The sequence below is a fragment of the Leuciscus leuciscus genome (assembly GCF_965113295.1).
Source record: "Leuciscus leuciscus genome assembly, chromosome: 21".
Lineage (NCBI taxonomy): Eukaryota > Metazoa > Chordata > Actinopteri > Cypriniformes > Leuciscidae > Leuciscus > Leuciscus leuciscus.
This window is the reverse complement of record NC_138745.1, coordinates 405,651-431,834: the sequence shown is the minus strand read 5'-3', so window position 1 is coordinate 431,834 and position 26,184 is coordinate 405,651. Positions and strand designations below refer to the sequence as shown.

Genomic DNA, 26,184 nt, shown 5'->3' with positions numbered 1-26,184 from the left:
ACAGAGGAACGTAGCGGGTCTGGGCCTCAGCTAGCCGAGATCTGATCAAGCGTTAGCACCGAGGAACGTAGCGGGTCTGGGCCTCAGCTAACTGAGATCTGCAGGATCAGCCTGTTATTGAAGAAGCTGTTAAAGGTTCACATACTTCCCCAGCCTGAGCTGAGAGCGTTTACACGATGTGTTCAGCGCAGTTTCCCTCGTTCTTTAAGACTCAGACTGTGTTCCTGCTTGAGACTGGAGATGCGATCGCACTGGAATCTGCTGCGTTTCTAAAGCATTACAGAAGAAGATGAGGTTTTGTCCTCAGATTGCTTTAGTATTGATTGTGGATATCAGAGGAGGAGATAAGCGTGTCAGAGTTGTGTTGGCAGCCGTCCATGATTAAACGAACGGTAAATTAGTGAAAGCGATTAATCAGGTTGGTGACGGTACGGCTCGTTATACAGTGTCAGGACTGCTGTCAGATCAGTGCTAAAGAGGGACGTCTCGGTCCTCCCGCTGAGCTCATGCACACGTCTTTACAGAACCCGACACTAGTATCACAAAACGTTTGCACGATATTTTAAGTCGTCAGCTTTATTTATACAGCGCGTTTAACAACACAGTGTTTCAGAGTAGCTTCACAGAGATAACAGGGAATAATGCAACAAAGATTGTGTCTAAAAGAATATAGTAAGTAAGTTCAGTGATGCTTCATTTCTGTCGTAAAAAAGTTATTAATTTAGTTCATTTATATATATATCCGCTCTGGAGAACCTGTGATGTCATCGTCCAGCTCAGCTCAGTCCTCATATAATGCTGTCAGTGCAGGAGATCAATAATAGTGTTGGATATTAGCCATTGCTTTGTGTATGAGAGCATAGTGTGTCGAGGATGAAGACATGTAGTGACTCCCTGTGTGTAGAACATGCACAAGTATGAGCTTTAAGAGCCGGACATCAGTGGAAAACACTGCATATGAACCACTTTAATCTCCCTTTTCATATCATCACATCTTTTGTGTTCTGAAAGACAATCACATGACATGATGTAATTATGATGTGATAGAACTAGACCTTTAAAAATGTAATGTTGTGTTGATAGTCATAAGTAATGAGTATTTCTTTTCAAATACGAAGGAAGTTGCGGTGGAAGAGGAAAGCTTGTGTACAGTAAGGAGATCTTCAATAAAGCACACACACACACACACACACACACACACGTGAGCCGATGGTGAAGGCACAAACCTCTCGATTCCTGCTCAGAATCTAAAGAAGGAGCTTTAATCGTTTTCCATGGGAAAGCTGGTTGCTAGGCTACAGGTCAGTCTGGAGGAATGACTTACACCAGAGCCTGCGATGGCGCAGTATATGTAATATTAAAGCAGGCTGTATGCTAATTTCCAGAGGATCGTGGCGTTTCTTCACTTCGGCTTTCTGAAATATGCTAATTTGAGACAAGAGCAAACTGTAAACTTAATGGAAGCGCTTGGAGCCTCTTCTTTTCCTCTAAAAGCTTTAGAAATGCACCATTGCCTATATTATTCACAAGTGCCGTGTGGAATATGAAGATTTATGTGGTGTATTCAAGCCTTATGAGAGTCCTTAAGAGAATGATGGAACGTTGGTGTATTGTGCAGCACATCTGAAGCCTAAACTCAGTTTCTGCCTTTTCCAGAAGCATCTCTTGTTCCTGCACTCGCGTTCTGACTGACAGATGCTGAATAATTGAGGAATAATGCTGCAGATCCACACACAGCCTCACGCCTCAACATTACCGGGATAAAGATTTTAGCAGGAAACATTGCGCTTCGACTGAACAAGACTCTCAGAAGCAGGACCTGCAGGGCTTTTCATTATTTCATATGTGAGCGATGTTTTAGTGGACGGCCATTTGCACACAGAGGAAGCCGGCGTCTGTTTTACTGCCAATCTGCTGCACATTTAAGTGTCATATTCTCATCTAAATGCTGATAGGGGAGAAGAGAGGTACGAGGATCGCAGATGCGAGTCCGTCTCACCCATAAAGCTTTTGCAAATAAAGAAATGCAAATGCAAAAGGCTTTGTTTGTGTGTGAGAATTGCATTTTCCCCCCTGAAGTTCAATGAATTTAAAGGAGGTTTCTGAGCTCCGGCTGGGACGCAGGCAGCGGGATTCATCCACGTCCAAAACACTGACAAAATAACCCAATATATCACCTAGTCGCTCAAGCATATTTGGCTGGTTAGTTTTCAGATACATTGGCTTTCTCTGTCTCTGCTGGAGGACGGGACGGTGTCTAGGTGTGAGTAATTGCATTTCTTTTTCTCTCAGACTATTTTACACAAGTGTTTCCGAAGTTAAACTGCAACATAACAGAGCAAACACCATGAAGCAAGGTTAGCAATGGCCTCGCCTGAAGAAAAGCTGTTGAAATATATGGTGAAATAGAGAGTTCACCTGAGAAGGAGAGCTAGTCCTAACCTGTGACTTTATTCAGTCCTTCAACACAAAAGGAGGAATTCTGAATAATGCGCTGGCCGCTCTTTTCCAGGCGATAGCAATGAACCGGCTCTGAAGTATTCCAACATCAACTCCATATGACTTATGGACACTATGAATCATTCAGCACGGTTTTTTAAACTAGTTTGATTCATTCTTTGAGGGGAAAATTATTCAAAATAACATTTTGTTCACAAACCAGACGTCGTTTCTTCTCTCATGATCTCAAATTAATATGTTCATACGAAGCGATCAGTTTGGAATATTGCGCAAGAGTCACATCGGCTTTGATGAGACGTTTATGGTGCGTGTTTGTTATTTTTTCCTCTTTCACGTTCATGAACTCTTTCCGTGCCACTGACGGCAATCCATGTTTTCACTGTTAATCTTCTGAAAGAGCACAGAATCTCGGGATCAAAGCAAGTGATAGAAGCATTGCTGACGCACATGTGAATTATAACGCGATCATCAAACATTAAACAGCATATAAATCAAAACTGCGTAAGTTACTGAATGACATGATGAACCCATGAAGAGGAAACGAAATCTCTGGTGTGTTGATGGACTCGATCATCATTCTGAACCTCATCTGGACAAAGTCTTTGATAAAAACATGGATTTTGTTCAAAATTTTGCTTTTTTTATGAAACTTACCCACATAAAAACAAAGAATGCATCAATATTTTTGTTTAAAAGCTGAGTTCTTTCTTTTGACATATTACATGTTCAGATATGCATAAAACAAAATATTCTGGGGACGTGAAAATTGTGTGAAAATGATCGAGAATGCTGTTCAAAAACACTGGTGGGGAAAGAGTTAAACGTGTCAGAGATCCTCCTCTTGTGTTCCTGTAAGAGAATTTCAGTGGATCATTGTTCTCTAAAGGCACAGCTGTTCCAAAGGGCCTTCGTGTTTCTCTCAGCTCATCTGAATTCAGCCACCCAGACTTTATGGACTATTAGATCGGAGCTCTTTAATATTTCAGTGTTTGTTGAGGCACATGAACCTTTTTCACAAATATGTTAATGTTTAGAAAAATAAGGACGGTTTATTTGAAGCTACTACAACAAGCATAATATACTCATTTGTCTTGTGAGTCACTGCAACACAGTCTACAGCCAGAAATCAACATATTGTTCAGCAACATTCGCCCGGTTCTCATTCTACAAACACATTTGAACGGACACACATACAGTATCATATATAGCTTTAAATGGTCCAACACTGGGTTAGTGGGTTCTCTATAGTTCTGAAGAAGTCTTGAATCTCTAAAAATCAAACTACAATAATACAAATGCCAACCAGAACAGACTCGTCCATTTAGTGGTGCTAAAAGAGCTTATTTACAATCATCTTCGCAAAATAATGAATGGCCGTTAATTGAAGAACAAACTGATATATGCTAGCCATCACCCACAGAGCGAATGAACAAAACCAAACTCAACTTTTACTTGATTGTGCTTTTTAACCCACAAAACCACTTCGTTGTTGAAATGGGACGTTTTCGTAGAGGCACCAAAAGAAGTGCGCGTACATCATAAGAACTTCTAAAGCTATTGACTAGGACCGGAAATACAAACAGTATTTGTATATATGTATATATATATATATATATATATATATATATATATAGTGTGTATTTATATATAAATTTATACACTTCTGTTCCATGTCCATACCTTTCATCATATGTTCTTTCTTCTGACGCAGTCTCCGAATCCCCATGCAAAGCCCTTACGAATGCAGAAGTCCTTCCTCGTTAGTGATAAACAAACACATTTAACTGAATGGTAATGCACATAGAAGGGTCTGGGTATGGACTCTAGAGTAGCTGGTGCTGGGTCAGTTTCTGCAGAACCGGATCTGAGACGAGTGTACGCTTCTGTCGGCCCGTGAGCGCTTAAACAGTCACCTCGGTCTTGCTCCCGGTGCGGTAGTGTTGGTGGTGCTGCGGGACGTAGTGGAGCTGCTCCATCGTCTGCGTGCGGCGCGAGGCGAACGCCTGTCTCTTGGAGGCCGTCTGGTTCATGGTGGAAGTGTTCTGTGGCGTGTTGTTCGAGGCACTGGGATGGGAGTGCATTTTGGTCATCTTGTATCGGTCCAGGAGGGGCGTGGTGGGCATGAACACGTCCGTGTGCGATATGGCTCTGGACATGGACTTGTCGCTGTGGAATCCGGAGCGCTTGATGGACATCATCTTGTCGGGAGAGATGAGTGGATCCTGCGAGTAAAGGCGGTCCTGGGAATAGAGGCGGTCCTGGGAATGCAGGCGCTCCTGAGAGTGGAGCCGGTCCTGCGCGTGGATGCGCTCCTGCGAGTAGTGGCGTTCCTGCGAGATGAGCCGCTCGTGGGAGCGCAGACGCTCGGCCGACAGGAGCTGCTCGTCGGAGAGGATCCGCCCGCCGTACGGGGAGATGGCGTAGGGAGACGTGGGGTAGTCGAGCTCCTGGCTGCGTTCGGGAGACAGCACACGGTCCTGGGACATGGCCCTCTGGACCCGGCGGGGACGCTGGCGGGGTGCCGGCTGGGGCTGCTGGCTGCTCGGGGGATCCTGGTTCATCTTCATCATGTGCAGAGGAAGAGTTCCTCGGGCCGCCAGGTCTGGAAGATTCCTCTTCCTGGTGTAGTACTCGTCAACGTCCTTATCCGCTGTGGGGAAGTACAAGCAGTGTAAGTGTCAGAGTGTTCAAGTCAGCCTGAAAACAAGGGAACTTGCCAGTGCAGGTTCCTGAGGCCTAGTTTATCAAACGTAATAACGATTGGATTTTAATCACTTGCATTTTTTCCTGAAAACAGCGAAAAAACTTAAAATACAAAATTTTGTGAGTAATACATCATTTGAAACGGTAAAGGCCTATTCCCACCGCACAGACAAACGCCAACAAACAAGTTGGCCGTTGGATTTATAATTTTATAAACATGAATCATGAAGCAGTGTCATGTTCACACTGCCCCGACAGACACCAACTCCAGCATCCACGGAAAAATACCAGATATTTTCCATTCATTTTAACAAATAAAAATAAAAGATTGCAGCTTTCAGACACGACTTTCTTCTCGTCTCTTTATGACAACTGTAAAGAAAAAAAGAGTTCTACCCTTTATAGTTCCTTTGAGGCGGTTTCTATGGAGTTAAATGACGAGAGCGCACTATTGTAACCCGAGAGTGCATCCATGCATGGACTCTCTCAGCTCGCAAGCGGATCTCTTTCACTCTAGCATAAAAAAACTTACTGGACGCGCGCTTTCAAACATGGCTCTGCTCTCGCTCAGACTTACGCGTGAGTGCTCAAACTTTGTCCAGTGTGCTCTCGCAAAAATCTCCTTGCTCTTTCTCTAGAATTGTCTTCTGATTTGTTCTGCCATTTTCACTACAAGGATAATTTACTAAGCACGCTCCTTTGCAAGGACTTGCCTCATCGTCATTCGTGAACCCGGTTCGTGGCCAGGTCAGATTACGTCAGAGTTTGTTGTCATTTGTTGGAAACTCATCCCACACTGCTCAGACACTCCACGACCCAACAAACGCAGAGTGAACATGTTCAGTCGGGTGAAAACAAACTCCGACCAACGCCAACAGACGCCGAGAGGGGTGACACACTGATCCAACAAACTCCGGCGGACTTGTTTGTTGGCGTTTGTCTGTGCGGTGTGAACTGGCCTTAAAGGATCTACTTTTATTTTTGTATTCACTCTTTTTTTGTATACACAATTTTTGTAAAATGAAGAAAACGAACAGGGCGCACTTTCTACCGTCTCAGTCTCTGTGAACCTCTTTCTGAAATGCGTCACAAAAATGAACCGAAACTCAGCGAATACTTGCCACACAGACATGAGAGATATATCTATAGAAAGACTGAAGCGTCTACTTTTAAATTATGTAAGTCATATCAAAAACAAATATTCTCTTTTTATGTAATCTTTAAAGTCGCATCTCTTCAGCCAGGCATTCATATAATCCTACAGTTCAAACTACAATCCGGCCTCTAGCTCATAAATGCCAGAGGAGAACTGGCCCCCGACTGAGCCTGGGTTCTCCCAAGGTTTTTTTTTTCTCCATTAGGTCACCTGATGGAGTTTTAGGACACCATTAGGTCACTTGATGGAGTTTTTCGGTTCCTTGCCACTGTTGCCTTTGGCTTGCTCAGTTGGGGATATTTTGGGGATATTTAATTTAATTTTATCAATCAATAAATTCCTCTTGAAACAAACTTTGTTGTATTATTTTAATTTAATACTGTGAAGCTGCTTTGATACAATCTGTATTGTGAAAAGCGCTATACAAATAAACTTGACTTGACTTGACTTTACTTAATCTGTATGAAACCAACAAGATAATCTTTCCCTTCTGAGCTCATTATTTTTAATGTGGCCACACCCACACACAGCACAAGATATTCATACGGTAATCGTCCTCGAGGCATGTAAACCTGTAAACGCCTCCATCCCCTCGATAAACAACTCATCCAACTTCAGATTCTTCTGCTTTTTACAGAGTTTGGAAGAAGCCTTGAATTTACCTCAGAAGAAGAAGAAGAAGAATGCGATTGATATCATTTCTGCCAGTAAGTCATTTATTCTTGCTTGCATTAATTAATGTGTTATTGTTGAATAAACTCCTAGGCCTACACATGTTACTTGTTGAACTATTGGCAACCTAATATGTGTGAAATCGACTAAAACTTTCACAATACTACAGCGCACTGCGACTGACCAAGTCGAATGGGTTAATAGTCAATAAGATACTTTAAAGCAGAGACTGTCTTTCGTCAACAGGACTGATGGAGAGATTCAGGACACTACTGTAATGATTGGAACTGGAAATAATGAAATTATCCTCTGCTCGAGGTGTAATGAATACAATCTGGGGAGGCTGATGTCCTTGAGATATCAGTTACACTTGATAGATTTCTCCACACATTTAGAGCCCAGTCATATCGAAGTGAATGCAATAAAGGAGTGTATCAAACAAAATTACAGCCACAAATCTTCCTTAAAGTGAGAATTAATCGAATAACTGTGACGAGAGGTTTGTGAAAAATAAAAAAGTGTACAATAATTCACCGCCCGAGGAAGTGGCGGTCATATTTGTGGAACATTTGAAACAGCATCTCTTGAGGGGATGAGATTGAGTTTGTTAGGAGATAAAAGAGCTCAATAGCACCATTTATCTCACACTCGCCGAAAGGACCAACACTGTGTTATTGAGGGGAATTAATGGCACATAATCGGTTTATGCTGATTACAGATTCAATTAATCTTTCTTCATAAAGGAGTCTCTTTTTGAAGGTTTGTGGATATTAGCAAAACAAACATCTGAAGAGGAGGAGGAGGAGGAGGAAGAGACTCGGGATGTTATTAACAGAAACGCTATATCCAACATGATCTGTCAGAGCAAAACTCCAGCGAAGCTCCAAAAGAAACAGCTAAGCCTTTCGGCTCCAGCCTACAAGAAATAACCTGCTTCAGAGGCTTATCGGAGCTTGGTGGAGAAGGAGGGTCTGCTGCCATGAATAGTTTAGTGAATGATTGCATGTTTTCGCTGGTAGAAGCTCGGCGGACGCGGAAGAACTGCAGATGAGGAGGCCTGTCAGTTTCCCAGGGATCAGGGCCGGGAGAGATCTGGAGCGTTCTTTATGCAATTACACAAGCCTCAGGGGAATTTACTCTTCACTTAGGGAATATAATGAGCTGAGACCTTATTACACAGCAAAAGAACCTGCCACTAGCTGAATCAATACCATGGGGCTGAGGCCACGAGAAAGCTTTACTCAGAGATATCAGGTTCAGATCGAACCCGTGCGAGCGGATAATGGCCGCCCGTTGAGATCATCCTGATGGGATGAAACGAAGGCTCTGATCTCGTGACTCCCTGCGCTACATTTCGTTCGCCTATAGGGATTTTACTCGGCTCATAGAAGCCGCAGCACATATACTGTACAGTGTGTGTACAAAGATGCAGAAATGCATTTACACAGGAATCAACAATGAATCTGATTATCTTGCGCAGCGGACGGGAAATAAGACGTGCTGATCGACATGATGGAGTGTAAAACACTCTTGACAGTCCGAATGCTTTCTGGGATCTGAAGGAGCCTCGTTCTTGAATCAAGCCACTGTCAATTGTGCATTGATATGATGTTGAATCTCCCATACGAACAGACTATCATTAGCTCTCCAGATTTACACTTTCTGAATGTGAAAAATCCACTGAATGTTTTCAGGAATTTTCGATCTAGGTTCATGTAAATTTATAAATAAATCTACTTTTATCACTGTTAATTAACATTGACCTAAATGGATGAATGCTGTAAAAGTGCTGTTCGCTGTTGCATTAACGAACGTCAACAAACTGAACGTAACTACAGTAAGGGTTACAACAAATATAATTATAATTCATTTGATACTCTATATCTCACATTTGAGACTATATTCTCATAACATTTAATTGTGATCTAATTCATAATATCCATACAAATGGAAACTTATTATAAAGTAATAACAAAACATACAAAATAAATGACATTGTGAATAGTAAATTGTAACAATTTTGACTTCATTTCTCACAATTGCGACTTTATTTCTATATGTAACTGATGTAAACAAACTGAACCTTGACTGAAGATGTAATGAAATAAACAGGCTCAAGGTTTTAGACCCCTAAAGGAAGATCATTATCAGAGCTGAGGACATTAGACTGGCACATACTTAGTTTCTTGAGCGAGGAGTATTTGTTGAGGTCAGCTTTCACGGCAGACTCGTATGAAGGGGGGAGATGAGAGAGACTCTGGAAGGAGCGAGAGAAGGACAGATCGTAGGGCTCGGTCTGTGACGTGAGGATATTGTTCATCCGGGTGCTTTCTGCGGGCAAGACAAAACACACCATCGCATCTTTAACTGGGAACAGTCAAAATCACACATTCATAAACGTCTCAGCACACACTTGACATGTTGAAGACATTACTGTGTGGAGGGAGGATGGGGACTTCTGGACTGGGATTTAGTGGCTATAAGAGTCGCGGCGTCGCGGACCAATCGGGTGCGGTGACTGATGTGATGCGGTGTGATCGATGTGATGTGTGTGTGTGGCTCCTCGTGCCCGTCACGCCAGTCCGAGTCTCAGGTCGAGGTTTATAAATAGAGTCGCGACCAGCGCAGCAGAATGAGACGCAACAACACTTCACAGACGGACGGAGGACGGGCAACGCTTACACAACTGCATTTACACTTGCTCGGTTCATGCATTGGGGTTCAGCGGTTGGTGGTGTGTGAAGTGGGAAACATTCATCTTCACTGGAGGGAGGAGGAGGAGGAGGAAAGAGAGAGAATCAATGATGTTGCGAAGATAACTTACCGTGCCTCAGAGATCTGTGAGCTGGTCAATTCAAGGGAAAAAGAACGCAGTTCAATAAGAGCAAATGAAATAGAGTCGGGATGCTTTGTTTGTTGGCGCTCGTGTAATGATCGTGAAATGGCATTTTGGCTGGTTGTGGGAGTGAGTATTTGCAGCCGCTGTAGAGAACGCCGTCCAGACAGCGAGAGGACTGATGTGATGTTAGAGAATGAAGAGTGTGTTTCACCGTCTCAATACGCCTTCATTCACGGCATACACACAACACTCTGTCCACCAAACGCCCTACATTCAAAGTGCGCTTTTGGACAATATCAGCATAAAACATCATTCATTTTCTAATGTAAATGCATTCTAGTGGAAATTATCAATGAAGACCAACATTTATGATTTTCTTTTCAATGATATAGTAATGGAAGTAACAGTGGCCTAGCCGTGATGTTCAGCTGGTTTAGACCAGGACACCATCTTAGGCTCGTTTAATCTTCCATTTGATTGATTGATTGATTGATTGATTGATTGATTGTCAGTAGGGTTTTCTGTGTTATGAATTCCTTGTTTTACTAAATACATTGCCATAATACAGGTTGTACTTTAGCAATGCAAAGTTATCACAAAATGATAAGGATTCATTTTTGTCCAAAATCCCACCCTGTCACAGCATGTCCAATCTTCTGGAGGACACTGGAGGACACTGTATAGCATATTCACCAAGTGCAACATGTTCCTGGATCAACATTCCAATCAACCAATCAGATTTGAGGGACAGGTTTACAGCTTATATAAGTTTAGTCTCACAATCAGTGTTATTCACACATCATTTCCCTCTGTTTTATGGAAGTTATGTTTTTCAGACAGGAATGTTGTTCCAGGATTAATAAAATATGTTTAACCCAGAAACGCATCTAACTCTGAAAAATTAGGACATGCCACTGTATATTCAGGAAGACTATATATTATACCATATACACTACCGTTCAAGAGATTTAATGTTAAAGTCTCTTCTGCTCACCAAGGCTGCATTTATCTGATAAACTCTGTACTGTAAAAACAGTGAAATATTATTCCAACGTAAATCATCTGTTTTCTATGTGAATATATAGTAAAGTGTAATTTATTCCTGTGATCAAAGCTGAATTTTCAGCATCATTACTCCAGTCTTCAGTGTCACAAGATCCTTCAGAAATCATTCTAATATGAGGATTTGATGATCAAGAAACATTTCTCATTATTATTAATGTTGCTGCTTCATATTTTTTATGGAAACCGTCATACTTTTTATTTTTCAAGATTCTTTGATGAAGAAGATCAGCATTTATTTGAAACAGAATAATTTGTGACATTATAAGTTTCTTTACTTTCAACGTAATGCATCCTGAATGAATAAAAGTATTGATTCAGACTTTTGAACGGCAGTGTGTAAACTAAATGTAGTGATACTATATAATGTGTGTGTGTGTGTTATTTTATTAAAATAATATTTTAGTATATGTTACAAGACAAAATGCAAATAGTATACAAGCTGTTAAAGATTTGGACTGCAGGCCGAGACGACCCACCATGCAACACGAGTCATAATAATCCACAGCAGAGCAGGATCTTCATGCAGTGAATCAGCTGCTCTGTGTGAGGGCCATAACAGGCTTTGTCATATAAGCACAGATCCACTGGGAGCCTTTAAAGCTTGTTGGGTGGGAAAGCGACTCCCATCCTCCACCAACCCCAGTCCGACTCGAGCGCTTCACCAACGGCAGTGATTTAATCAGTGCTAACGAGCCGTTTCTGCTCGCCAGTCAGAAGCTTTCGTCACAGCTGGGAGATTTAACCACTGGCCTGAGCGCCGCCCTCATTGACAACATTAACTCAAGGTTCTCTGAGCTGTTTTCTTCAAGGTGGTGATGGTGATGATGATGAAGATGGCCAATGCCATTGAGCTGGTCATAGAACCAGTTGATCTTGTAGGCATGCAAACACAAGCACTCGACAACAAGATTATTCTTTGAGATGGTTCCTTACCATTTTTAGGTGTTCGCGTTGGGCTACTGAGACCGAGATGATTGTAATTATGTTGATGGACTCCTGCAGAAAAAGCAATGACAAGTCTGATTTGGTTGCAAAATAAAGGCAACAAGATCGACTATAATCCAGAGCGTGTGGGGAAAATGGCCTTGAGCAAAAAAAGGGAAGCACATTAATAAGCAACACACACTACATGGCAGAGAGTATGCAGACCTCCAATATGTGCTTGATTCTTATATTTCATTACAACATTAAATAGGGAGCAGATCCTCATTGGCTGCTATGAGCACTTCTGCATTTTCAGTCGAGTTCAGGTCATGTTGAAATACAGAAGCATGTTTGAGTTCATGCAGCTGTTAGTAATGTGTGCGTGTGTGTGTGTGTGTGTGTGTGTGTGTGTGTGTGTGTGTGTGTGTGTGTGTGTGTGTGTGTGTGTGTGTGTGTGTGTGTGTGTTCATCACGGTCCGCATGCGTTTGGCCATGTAATGAACATAAAGCAAATGACAAAAGAAGCATCAGCAACAAACAATGCAGGTACAATCAACTTTAGTGGTCGACCAATATTTATCATTTAAGTGCTTATTGTTATTTAAAACTCATTTACACAATATTTGCTCAAAATGTTGTCGGATGCATTGCTCTATCACTCATCCACAGCTGTAGAGAAGCAGAACATCTCGGTTATGTATGTAACCCTCGTTCCCTGAAGGAGGGAACAGAGACGTTACGTCAGAACGACTGACGAATGGGATCCCGTCCGAGAGCACAATCTCCTTTGTGTGGTACAAAATGAGCCAATTGTACACAAAGTACCCTGATCTACGGAATTTGTGTCGCGAGCTCCGCCCGCTGTGTGTGTATATAAGGAGCAGCGTGTGAATTCTCGCATCCATGTTCTTCGCTGAAGAGCCGAGAGGTGTGTTCACTCACCTAAGGAAATTAGCACACGCATCCAGTCCGTGGATTGTGTATTGACACTGAGCAGGTCCTCCTTACTGGCTACTTGGAGCGAGTATACGAGAGGATACGGGCTCTACACGGAGATTGTAGAATCTCGTAAATGTGTTAGGTGTCGCCCAGCCGCAGCTCTACTAATGTCTGTTAGCGAGGAGGTGTAAGGCAGGCCTTAAGCTTGGTAAGCCGAGGTAATAGCATCTACTATCCAGTGGGACAACCTTTGCTTGGAGACAGCCTTTCCCTTCTGCTGGCCTCCGTAACAGACAAAGAACTGGTCTGAGGTCTATCTACGTAAGCGCGGAAGGCGTGTACTGGACAGAGCAGTGCTAGGGCTGGGTCTGCCTCCTCCAGGGTCAGCGCTTGCAAGTTCACCACCTGATCCCTGAAGGGAGTTGTGGGAACTTTGGGCACATATCCCGGTCTCAGGATCACGTGGGAGTTAGCTGGCCAGAAGTCCAGGCACGCTTTGTCAACTGAAAATGCCTGCAGGTCCCCTTCCCTCTTAACTGAGGCCAAAGCCGTCAGGAGCGCCATCTTCAACAAGAGGAACTTAAGCTCCACTGAGTGCAATGGCTCAAAGGGTGTTCTCTGCAGCGCAGATAGAATCACTGAGAGATCCCAAGAGGGTCTCTGCTGAGGGCGGGGCAGATTAAGCCTCCTAGCTCCTCGCAGGAACCGGATGACCAGATCGTGCTTCCCTACTGGCTTAGAGTCAATCAAATCATGGTGGGCTGAAATGGCAGCCACATAAACCTTGAGGGTGGAAGGAGACAGCCTTCATTCTAATCCTTGCTGAAGGAAGGAGAGCATCGACCCGATCAGACATTTCCAGGGGTCTTCTTGACGAGAAGAACACCAAGTGATGAAGAGTTTCCACCTCAGAGCATAGGTGTGTCCGGTAGACAGGGCCCTAGCTGAAGTGATAGCAGTTACCACCTGAGGTGGCAAAGTACTTAAACCTTCCGCATCCCGTTCAGGACCCACACGTGTAGGTTCCAGAGATCGAGACGCGGGTGCCAGAGTTTCTCTGAGAAAGGAGGTCCTTCCTCAGAGGAATTGGCCAGGGAGGGGCTTTCGCGAGGAATACAAGTTCTGGGAACCAGGTCCGGCTGGGCCTGTAGGGCGCAACCATGAGGACCTGCTCCTTGTCCTCCCTGATCTTGCACAATGTCTGTGCGAGAAGGATCACAGGGAGAAACACATACTTGCGGATGCCCCGCGGCTAGCTGTGCACCAGAGCATCCGTGTCGAGGGTCCCCTCGGTCAGGGAATAAAACCACTGGCAGTGGGAAGTGTCTGGAGAGGTGAAAAGATTTACCTGTACGTCTCCGAAGCGTTCCCAAATCAGCTGAACCATCTGGAGATGGAGTCTCCATTCCCCGGGGCAAGAGCACTGTCGTGAGAGCTCAACAGATGCACGATTTAGCTTGCCCATGTGAATGGCAAGAAGCGACCTCAGATGCTTCTGACTCCAAAAAAATGGCGTCTGTCCGGACAAGTGCGTGCTTGCCCCTGAGCAGGGCCCTGAAGCGGTGCAGAGCAAGACGTACTGCTAGCAACTCAAGGCAATTGACATGCCACTGAAGTTGGGGTTCTGTCCAAGAGCCTGACCCAGCATGTCCGCTGGACATGGCACCACAGCCTGTGGCAGGGGCATCTGTTGAGACAACAACATGCCTGGAAACTCATTCTAGGGGAACATTCTGTCATTCTGACTGACACTGTTTGTGCCCTGTTGCCATGCCCATCTCGGGACTCGGTCTTGAAGCCAGTGCTGAAGCGGTCTCATATGAAGTAAGCTGAGCGGCGTGACTGCCGCCGAGGATGCCATATGCCCCAGAAGCCTCTGTAAAAGTTTTAGTGGAACCGCCATCTTCCCCGAAAATTTACTGACGACCGAGTCTATCTCCATACCGAGAAAAGAGATTCTCTGCACGGGGGAGAGTTTGCTCTTTTCCCAGTTGACCCGAAGGCCCAGTCGGGAGAGGTGCCTGAGCACAAGGTCCCTCTGTTCGCACAACTGTTCCTGAGAGTGAGCTAGAATCAGCCAGTCGTCGAGGTAGTTGAGAATACGAACACCCTGCTCCCTGAGAGGAGCAAGAGCCGCCTCCGCGACCTTCATGAAGACGCGGGGAGACAGGGACAGCCCAAATGGGAGAACCGTATACTGATATGCCTGCAACTCGAAAGCAAAGCGTAGGCATTAACACCTTGAACGGAAGCCTGTATAAGGCTTGGTTCAAGGAACGCAGGATTGGTCGTAACCCACCGCTTTTCTTGGGTACGATAAAGTAGGGGCTGTAAAACCCATACTTTATGTTGGCTGGAGGGACCGGCTCGATCGCACCCTTCGCCAGTAGGGTTGCAACCTCTGTTCGCATGACGGGGGCGTCCTTGCCCACCATCGTGAAGCGAGCTCCCCAAAACTCGGGGGGGATGCCAGGCGAAATTGAATCGCATAGCCGAGCCTGATTGTTCGGTTGAGCCAGCGGGACGGGCTGGGAAGCTTTAGCCAGGCTCCCAGGAACAGGGAGCTCCGCAGACCATTGGCTCGTTTTGTACCACTCGAAGGTGATTGGGCTCTCGGGCGAGACCCCATTTGTCAGTCATTCTGACGTAACGTAGAACGTGACTGACTCAAAGGGAACGTTTCATTTACTGAAGTGATGGATGTGCTGCATGTGACGATTAGCTTCAGTTCACACGGTCACAGAGTTCATCATCATCATCATCATCTTCATCACCATCATCATCATCGTCATGGGCCACGAAAAGTGTTGAAGCTGCTTCACCAGATGACATTGTGTGTGTGTGTGTGTGTGTGTGTGTGTGTGTGTGTGTGTGTGTGTGTGTGTGTGTGTGTGTGTGTGTGTGTGGAAGTGTGTGTGGGAGGCAGATGCGTCTGGCAGCGATCTCTCTGTCGCAGGCGATGTGTGTGTGTCTGTGAGAGAGTGTCTGTGAGAGTGTGTGTGTGTGTGTGTGTGTGTGTGTGTGTGTGTGTGTGTGTGTGTGTGTGTGTCTGTGAGAGTGTGTGTGTGGGTCTGGTAGAGAGAGAGCGTGTGTGTGTGTCTGTGAGAAAGAGTGTGTGTGTGTGTGTGTGTGTGTGTCTGAGAGAGTGTCTGTGAGAGAGAGTGTGTGTGTCTGAGAGAGTGTCTGTGAGAGAGAGTGTGTGTGTGTGTCTGTTAGAATGTGTGTGTGTGTGTGTGTGTGTGTGTGTGTGTGTGTGTGTGTGTGTGTGTGTCTGTTAGAGAGTGTCTGTTAGAGAGAGAGTGTGTGTGTGTGTGTGTGTGTGTGTGTGTGTGTGTGTGTGTGTGTGTGTGTGTGTGTGTGTGTGTGTGTGTGTGTGTGTGTATCTGTGTGTGTGATGGTCCACTGCAGACCTGAGCAGTGATGAACGGCTGGTAGAGATGGGCTCATGAAGCGCCTGATAAATAGATGAAAACTAGAGGGAGTGAAGCGTCGAGCTCATCTGGATATCTGCTGTTGTGCCTGTTTAAAAATGCATTAGAGTGACTAGTTTAACATCGATTTACATCTGTCATGGAGCTGAGATGCGTGAAGACCCCTGTTTCGAAAGAATGGAGTCAATTGCTGCTGAGACCCAAAAACTACGTCTCTCTGTTACTGTACCTGTATCTACAGCACTGATGGAGTAACCCTAACCCTTCACAGTTAAACTACAGTAAGAACACTTTACTATAATGTTCAGTCATAACATAAAACATCATTAAAGTACCAGATTTAGATATGTTTGTAGAAAATATTTCATAATTTAATAATAATAGTCGTTCTGCTTCAGATTTTCTGTGGAAACCGTCATACATTTCTTATTGCAGGATTCTTTGATGAATAGAAAGTTCAATAGAACAGCATTTCTTTGAAATTGTATGAATGTCTTTACTTTTGATCCATTTAACGTGTCTCTGCTGAATAAAAGCATTTTAGATAAATCTTACAAATCTCCAAACTTTTGAACGGTGGTGTATTTGTTCATGAGCTCCTGCAAGAGTTATACGGACACCGGCTGAAAACCATGATTATGCTGTAATATACTGTACATGTTCCTCTTTATGTCCAGCAGAAACACGCGAGAGTAAAAGCAGAAGGATCCTGGGATGATGAACTCTCTACAACTACTAAAACTGACTAATTAAATTAAAACTGACGAAGTAAAAAGTTAAGGAGCGCTTAGGAGGCCGACGTGTCCGGGAACGTCTCGGGTCCAGAACATTCACAGCGGCGCTGATAAGAGCCAGAGTCCTGAGTCCTAATTAATAAGAAGCTCGTCCAGTTCAATGATCCTGCTTTAATCTGGGGACCAATTCGTTTCTTTTGAGAAGGCGTTAAGTTGAAGTCTGGAGGTCTGAGCCGGTCACACTCCAGCGTCCCGTCGCTCTCGAGCCGATCTGGCCTCGCTCGGTCCCAGTCTCAGGTCAGTTAGTTAACAAGACGAGGCTAATGAAGAAACTCAAAAGCTCTGAGGTCTTCATTGACATCAAACTCAATTAGGTGAAAGTGTATCTTTGAAGTTTTTGTTTCTGAACTAGACGGCAGGTTGCTTTGTCTGGGTTATGAGAATATAAAATAACCCATGATACCCCGGCTTAAAAGCTGATGATTTCAGAGAATTATTGTTATCTTGAGCGACTCGGTGACATTAACAGCAGTGCGGTCGCTTTCAGAAGTCATAAGCTGTGCATCACTTTTAATATCCTCCCTGCTTGCTGATGAAATTTACTTTGTATGAATCAGACACCACAAATGTTGTTGATTTGGCCTTTTGAAAGCGAACCAGCGAACCGACGCCAGTGCCTACAGCTGATGAATCTTCACTTTGCACACACTCCTGTTTCACATCTCATATAACAACACTCATCCCAGTTTGCATAGTAATGTCCAGATGGCCAAGCAATGATTCAGTAGTTTGACATTTCTCTTCCCTTTCCTCGAGAGAATGAAATGTATCCACCTCATCTGTTGTCATCGCGTCTACAGCAGAACTCAGTGGGCACACTTCATCTCCAGACTCCAGGATTAGAGCAAAAGCAGATTAATACATCTGTTGATAAAATAAGCAGGAATATAATACGTCTCATGAGATGTGATATTAAATTATCCCGATATAGCTGAATCCTGGAATAAAAAGTTAATTTGTTATCATGTCCTCTAATCGTTGGACATCATCAAAGCAAAAGAAGTATTGCAGAGAGCGAGTGAAGAAGGCGATACGAGAACATGTGCGTGAGCAGCTGTGTGGCCGCTAGTGCTCGTTCCCTCTCATCTCATCCAGCGCTGTCGGGAATACACAACACGCTTCCCACTCCTCCATCAACACATCCCGACAAACCTCAGGTCAGCAAGCAAAGACAAAGACATCTGCTTGCTTGAGTTCCTTTGTTAAAATATCCGGCTTCACGTGATCGTCCCTGATGAAGCTCAGTCTGGAGGAGCCGATCGGGAAGATGCTCGGACTAATGAAGGGCCGAAGGGATGGAGACGCGTCGAGAGCGTCACGTTTCCTCCCAGAGCTGTTCAGGAGGACACTGATGATGTAGTCTAGATCAGTGTTATTCAAACGGCGGGACATAATTGCGCCATTTTACCGTTTCTACAGATTACAGTGAGCAGCACGTCAAGACAGCGGAGCGGTTTACATCACAGGCACTCAGGGCTGTTTATGATAATGATCTTTCAGAGCTACATCTATAATGTTTTATCTAGAGCTAAAAGTGCTTCATGCCCGTGTGTGTTGCTTCTCTCTCTCTCTCTCTCTCTCTCTCTCTCTCTCTCTCTCGTAAAGCGCCGCATTAAGAGCTGCAGACAACGCGGTTATTTAGCAGAATTACGTGAGCAGCAAAATAGATACTTGCGCAAAAACAATGCAGAAAATGAGAATGCAGCAAATACAGTTACTCTAATCTGTCATATAGATGATCCTGACGGTCTAACTAAACCAGGTTTGTGACCAGGGTAATGTTTGGCATCTTTAGATGTTTTTTTCCATACATTTAGCATTATTACTCAGCATATGAAGAGCATTTCATAATAAACAATGTTAGAATTTGGAAAATGATTTAGAGATGGCAAGGGAAGACCAAAAAACGTAAAAATTTCTAGTTAACTTTGTTTTCTCCTCATGATGAGAGTTTTGATTATTAGATTATGTACATTGTTTGTTTTTAGTAGTTTATTACTTTGAGCAAAATATAAATTTGGTGCAGGTAAACCTGCAGAGTGGTTCTCAGTCATACGGCTTTTATGTGCTGTCGTAGAAATTTTAAACTTTCTATTAAACTAACCATGTTTCTAACATCTAACCTTATTTAACATCTAACATTTGAACAGGATGTTCTGTACGAAACCAATGGAAAACTTTGAGTGTGTGCGTGTGTGTGTGTGTATAAATAACATAGTTTGGGAAATGAAACTAGACAGTCTGTAAGAATCTTGTGATTAACTAATTAAGTCATCATTAAAACAGAGTTTGCTTGTGCCAGTGACAGAGGAAAAAGGTTGGGGCTTTTGAACATGTTAGTCTTATTTGTTTTCTCGATTCTATAAAAACGGTTGTATCTGTGTTTTCTGGTGGGATTCTCAATGGAATTTGTCTGAGATCCTCTGGCCTTGCTTCTTAGGAGAGTTTCTCTGAGAACTGCTCGGGAAGATCTCCTGGCCGTGATTAAAGCATTTAAAGGACATTTGCTACGGTCTGTTTGTCTGTTTATTACTGCTGCGCAGCAGGTCAGTTTAGGGAAGCAAGTTAGTTAGAAACTCGGCCAGTTGTCGACTGAAGACGCAAGAGCTAGAGTATAAAGGTTATTAAGTGTCGATTGGAAGACGCCAGATTTATTTGCAGACACTAGATAGTCAGGTTTAGGGAAAAATCCACTACAGTGCCATACACAAAGATGTCTAAATGTAAAATAAAAAATAGCCTGTTAAAACATCAGATATAACCTTTTTATATTCATATCCAGTTGGGAGAAATATTTACTTTTTTAGGTCATTTTTTGGCAGAAACTCTTAGACATCAGTGTTTCGGCTCAAGATTCTCATCTCTGATGACTGTTTTGATTGTTTAGGGTTTTTTCTTTCTTTTACAAAGTAAAGCGTCTGCCCCGGTGGATATGTAGAATTGCTCCAAAAAAGTATTGTCCGGAGCTGGGAAGGAGATATGGAGACCTTGGAACTTTAATTGAAACGCCTGGTCTAGATGGACCAATGGCTTGCCCTTCTCCTGTTTTTGACAAAGGCAGAGCCGGAAATCCACTGGGGTCTGGCATTTAAACACTGACAAAAACGGTTAACATTTAATTGTGAAATGTCACAGTAGTTCTACATGTATGAGAATGCGGTTCCCCACCGCATCCTAGGGTTAGAGCACGTAATGCAGTGTGTGTCAGCTTCAGCAGAGCTCTTTATCTTTAACTGGAGGATTTCGAGGCAGGGTAACCTTCGGCTCTCCATGCAAAAATAAACGTTGCATATTTGCTTTTAAAGAGCCGTGCATGCACTGACAAATACACACTGATAGAGAGACTATGCAACTTCTCTCTGGGGATAAGATGGAAAAGCACTGGATCATTTAGCAATATCACAGACACTCCAGTAATTTCATGGACACTGACCCAGACACGTTCGCTCCATACTAAACAGCATGCTGGAGACCTGGAGCATTTCAAATGTGTTTTATTAGGGTTTTCTTCTCATAAATGTACCTCACAAGAAAAACAACACAAAGAAAACATGTACAAAGACAGAAAAAACACCCGTGTTGGCTCGCACATACCAGGTTCGGGGAGGCCGGCAGAAGATCTTCTTTTGCGAGGAGCATCATCACGTCGCCCGCAGAGATAAGCACAGATTTTTCTGATGTCTTCTTTAATTAATAAGAAGTAACATCATTCAAAACTGTCTTTATCCCTGCGCTAGCATGTGTGCTCCTCTGTCCTGCGAAGGCACTGGAGGAACAGGGAATCCAGAGGAACAAAGACACTACAGGGATGCAGGAGAAGCAGGAAAAGAATGCAAGAAAGCATCTAATCAACCATCGTCCACAGAGCTACATGACTTACACAGACACACACACACACACACACACACACACACACACATCCAGCACGAACACAGGCAGAGGCCGAGGGAAGAAACACACTCAACCACACACAAGCAGCGTTCCTACCATGGTGACTCTGAGAGCGAACCGGCCATTGCTTCTCCCCTGGAAGACACAACCAGGCAGAGGAACACAGTGAGTGAGCCGTCATCACAGCTGCCATCCATACACAATATAGTCAGATTCCTGTCCGAGTTCGAGTTCTGTGGCTTTAGCCCGAACGCATTAGGACAGGGTGAATCATCACGCCGTTTTGCAAGAGAAAGAAACACGTCACCCGGATGAATGCCTTTCCAAACGCGCTGCAATTATTGCTGTGAACATGAATAACATTGAATAACTTTGGGGGAAACAAAAGTAAGAAATAACTGTGCATTCGTAACAAACATCATTCGCTTTGGACACACATTTTTACCCGAAATCAACACATACAAAGCATGTCGTTTATGAGTGAGATGTTGTTATTGTTCTCCGTCTCTTTGTTCGGTTTTCATTTCTGAGAGGCAGGATCGTCGCTGACTTCAGTATTCACTGTCAGACACATCAAATCTGAGGTGGAGAAATTCAATTTCTGACTTTCTGTTATCCGCATCCGGCCACAACATTACTGATCTTCTGCCAGGACCACTATCGTCAAATACGACTGACAGTTAGCATACAGTAAACATACAGTTAGCATTGGCGGTATGGTTCTGTTCTGGGCGAGAACTGAAGCCTAGCATATATGCATATATAAGAGCAGGAGAGCAGCGATAACCCCACTCAGGGTAAACAGAACACAACCAACATGAGTGTATTGCAGATATCATTAATTCATTTTAATATACGACATAATTAGAGAATTTTAAGTCTGATTCAGGGGGAATTAAAATGACAAATCCTGACTGGACTAGAGGTGGAGCTGGGGAGGGAGGCGGGTTATTATCTCATGAGAAACGAGAGATATGAATACAGTGATAGGCGTTGTATTCCAATAGGTAGACGTGGATCAGCTGATGAGAGCTTGACCTGCCAGAACTGACGCTACACTTAATATATGTTAAATCCAAGACCTTGTGAGTTCTTTCACAGCTTTGAGCTTCACCAACACCGTCACTGTCGAGAGACAGCGAGAGAGAAGCTCCTCGAAAGCAAGAAGATGAAAAGATGCAAACCGTAATGTGCCGCTTTCATCCACAATACTGATCACATATCAGCTTTTTCACCCATCATCTTCTGCTCACTTTCACTGACCTTCTGCATTGGTCGTCATATGAGGCTCATTCTGGTGATAATGCAAGAGAAAATTATGAATCCCTTTCTTCGTTGTGTTTTTCTTGTCATGTAGATGACATGTTTTCTTGTCATGTTTGATGCTTTAATACTGCTGCTTTAACTGCTCCTGTATCATTTTGGGGCCTTTTGTCCATTTTTATTAATGGAACTGGGAAGATGCAAACCAGATTTGTTGAGCACAGCCACAATCCCAAACTTATTTTCATCATAAGAATGGAGACTCGGCCATACTTCTGCATTGCAAATATGGTGTATAACAGGAAAGCTGTCCTAGCGACTGAGTGTTACGACCCTGGGTGTTCTCCTTACCCACTGGTGGCAGACTGTGAGTTTGGAGTCCCCCCACCCCCCCTCACGCCATAAACTGCAGGTCACCTGAGGTCAACATGATGATGTCATCATCAATGGCCAGAAAAGCTTCTGTCTCGATCTCATCGAACGGGAAGAAGCGATTGCTGAGCGTGTTTTCTTCGGTGCGGACCACTTTAAGAGGTACTGCGACTTTGGGCCACAGTGACCCTTGATGAATATGTGTTCATTGTACATTGGTTTTTAATCCCTCTTTTATGTTGCGGCTTAAAACGATCTGGCCGTAACACTGATGCTCCTGTAGCTCTGCTTATGTGTGTCCAAACATAGTCAGGTTTGGGGATTTTAACAGTTTTTATAGTTGTATTAAAGAGACCCGTAAGGCCCCCTTCAGCTGAGATCTGTCTGACACGTTTGAGATTGAGACGCTGTCAGAGAGACGAGCGTCACGAACACACTCACACTCACTCCAGCACAGCAGTCCGTGTTCACAGAGATTCTCATTTAGATTGTGAGCATGAGTAAACAGGTCTACAAGAGCTCTGCTGTTCATTTCAATGAGGTCAAACTGGAGACGCAGTTATGCTGGATTCTTTTGGCCAACGTGGCTTTACCATCTTCCCTCAAACAAAGGATTTGGACGTTGACTGGTGCTCTGTTATATGTTAATGACAGTAATTAGGCGGTGTTTACAAGGCAGAGATCTGAAACAATTCACATAAATATTCAAATGTTATTGCTTTCCATGGCTTGGAAATTACAGTTGTATTTTTTTTGTTTTTTTTTGTTTTTCACTGATCATTGGAATATTCTGATCATTTCTGATTCTTTGTGCTTTATAAGCACAGAAGAGCAGATTCTGAACCCAGTTTTGAGAGTTCAAGGATTTTCCCTTGGATAGTCACTTAAGAAAACATGCTGACGTAAAAAGCCTGTTTACCCTGAAGGAGAGAATTGTTCGAGAATAACATGACTGGAGTGACTTTATCACCATTAAAAAAGTAAAACCTGCACAATCACGGCTCTCTGAGGATGCAAACACCAGTGAACGAACACATGCATCAGTGACCAAAGCCAGTTAAAGAAGCACAGCTTGTTATTTATGAGCTTTCTTTGTCTCTGCGTCGCCGTCTTAAGCATCTAAAACCAACACTTGCTGTGATAGGCACTCGGGTGGAGTAATAACTCGCATTAATTGAAGATCCCGGCAGCGCAGACACACACTGCCATTAACATATTAACTAATCAAATCGATCGGTATATCCGGGCCTCAGTGTGGAGTGGAGGAGAAGCTGTCCGTGTGATTTGCAGTTTTAAGTGGTTTATTTGTCATCAGGTAAGCCAGCGTTTGACTGGACACGAGGATGAAGAGAACTACAGCCGGCTTCTAGACAGCGGATCGAGTCTCCAGCCTTCAGGAATTATACAGGAGCTTGTGTTGTGATGATTCCGTGTGGTCAGGAAAGCTCAGCGTGAATCTGGCCTGATCCGTCTGCATAATGAACACCAGGGGCGCTATCTCGCACCCAGCGCAAGTGACTTTGTGCACCGACGCATGTATCATTCCTATTTTGCACCCGCACAAAGCGGACTTTTCCCTCCACAGAAGCACCTCGGTAAGTTAGGAAATACACTTGCGCTCCCGGGGGCGGTTCAGCGCAAAGAGGAGGCGTGTTCTGGCGCAAACGTTCCCTGGTGCTATTTTGCAGGTTTAGAAAACAATTGCGCCACTAACCAGGAAAAAATAGTTTAAAGTCAGTGGCGCGTTGCGCATGTTATTCATATCCTATTTTAAGGACAACACACACTTTGATTCTCTCCAGAAGCAGCAGTTTTCATTTTTGCAAATCATACATTATTACGATAGATAGATAGATAGATAGATAGATAGATAGATAGATAGATAGATAGATAGACAGACAATTTATTATAAAACATACATCTAGCTTACACATTTACCCAAATTATCATACGCCTGTTTAACCGAAGTTAATTTGGGTGGGTTTCTCCATTTCAAACTTCTCTCTTTTACGGCCGTGACGAGAGCGTTGCTCTCCTTGGCTGTGAACCGCTCCTGGCGCGCGCCTGGCAAATCCGCCGTTACAATAGCAATCCGCTATGGAAAAAGCGCGTCTGCTCTTAAAGGGAATGTGAGATGACGCTCTGATTGGTTTATTTCACGTTACGCCCAAACCACACCTATGAATAATGAAGCTACTTCAGACCAACCCATTTTAGATTTGCGCCTGGCGCAAGAGTCATTTATCCCGACGGGAAAATAGCAACAGCGCCGAGACCCGCCCACAAAGTTACTTGTGCTTTGCGCTTGACACTTGCGTTTCAGATCGTTAAAATAGGGCCCCAGCTCTTTAATTGGGCTCGTTTGCTGATGTATTCTGAGTCTAGAGCAGATCTGATATATGAACTACAGTATGTAGATTTTGTTTGCAGAAATGTTTTCCCTTTTTTAATGAATATGTGCATGTCAAGAGAGTGTGACGATCTGAAAGAAACGCTTCACCAGCAAACTTGCCTCGTTCATCTGTATTCTGAATGAAAATATATGGAGATTGAAGCTACTTTCCATGAATAGGGCCTGAAATTCTCTCAAAATTAAGGATTTTTGTCTCAAGCCTTTGCTTTGCCAAATCCAAATGTTCCCCCAAATCTCATCAGCGTATTACATAGAACATGGAAAATAGTGTAAATAAAAATTAAAATAAATAAAACCATTATTACAATACTAAATCAATAATTAAAAAAAGACATAATAATCAAACATAAAGTTAATTCTACTGACTGTAAGTTACTTATTCCCGAACCGACATGCAGCTGCACAGTCACAGTTAGTAGAATGACTAAAGTTTACCATCGGAATTAAAGTATAACCAACATAAATCCAAGAATAAATGCAATAATAATAATAACTGTAGATGAGTACATCATTAGGAACTATGGGCCCTATCTTGCACCCAGCGCAATTGACTTTGTACAGCGACGCATGTATCATTCCTATTCTGCACCCGACGCACAGCGGACGTTTCCCTCCACAGACACACGCCGGTAAATTAGGGAATGAACTTGCGCTCCCGGGGGCGGTTCAGCGAAAAGAGGAGGCGTGTTCCGGCGCAAACGTTCCCTGGTGCTATTCTGCAGTTTCAGAAAACAATTCCGCCACTGACCAGGAGAAACCTCGTCTAAAGTCAGTGGCGCGTTGCACATGTTATTCAGAGGCTATTTTAAGGGCCCATGCTTGGCCATAATGTAGCGTGTGCAAAACACACACACACTTTGCTTCTCTCATCTACACAGACGCAGCAGTTCTCATTTTTAGAAAACCATACATTATTAACCCTCTGGAGTCTGAGCGGTTTTTTGGGCCCTGGGGGTGTTCTGACATGCTCTGACATTTGTGCTTTTTTCAGTTGCTTATAAACATATTAATGGCAAAGGTGTAAATTCACTCTATATAGCACAAACAGGACTACAATAATATGTGAGCCACATGTATGTACATGTTTTCATTTTTGAGAGAATAATGTTTATGCGTGGTTATCGAAAAAACTAAAAATTAAAGTTTTTGAAATAAGGCCACAAAACACATACTAAAGATGTGGCAATAAGACTTTTGACTAATGGATGTCGTCGCCTATAGTTTTTTCTTCAAAATTATGTGAAAATAGTCTTGCTTCATCG

General features: G+C 43.5%; 1 protein-coding gene across 8 annotated transcripts in view; it reads right to left on the bottom strand.

Annotated features, from left to right (window-relative positions):
• Positions 1-3,483: 3,483 nt before the first annotated feature.
• The window catches only part of LOC309485314 (shisa family member 6), a 71,964-nt gene continuing 49,263 nt past the window's right edge, over positions 3,484-26,184 (bottom strand). Inside the window, exons 5-9 of one of the 8 annotated variants that reach the window (XM_082152120.1) lie at positions 20,971-21,009; positions 11,829-11,891; positions 9,816-9,836; positions 9,170-9,322; positions 3,484-5,110 (exon numbers count right to left, since the gene is read on the bottom strand). In XM_082152120.1, the coding sequence (XP_082008246.1) occupies positions 4,362-5,110; positions 9,170-9,322; positions 9,816-9,836; positions 11,829-11,891; positions 20,971-21,009 (1,025 nt within the window). In that variant the 3' untranslated portion in view covers positions 3,484-4,361. The remainder of the gene's footprint in view (positions 5,111-9,169; positions 9,323-9,815; positions 9,837-11,828; positions 11,892-20,970; positions 21,010-26,184) is intronic. The other 7 variants (XM_082152121.1, XM_082152124.1, XM_082152122.1 and 4 more) reach the window with 7 other exon arrangements.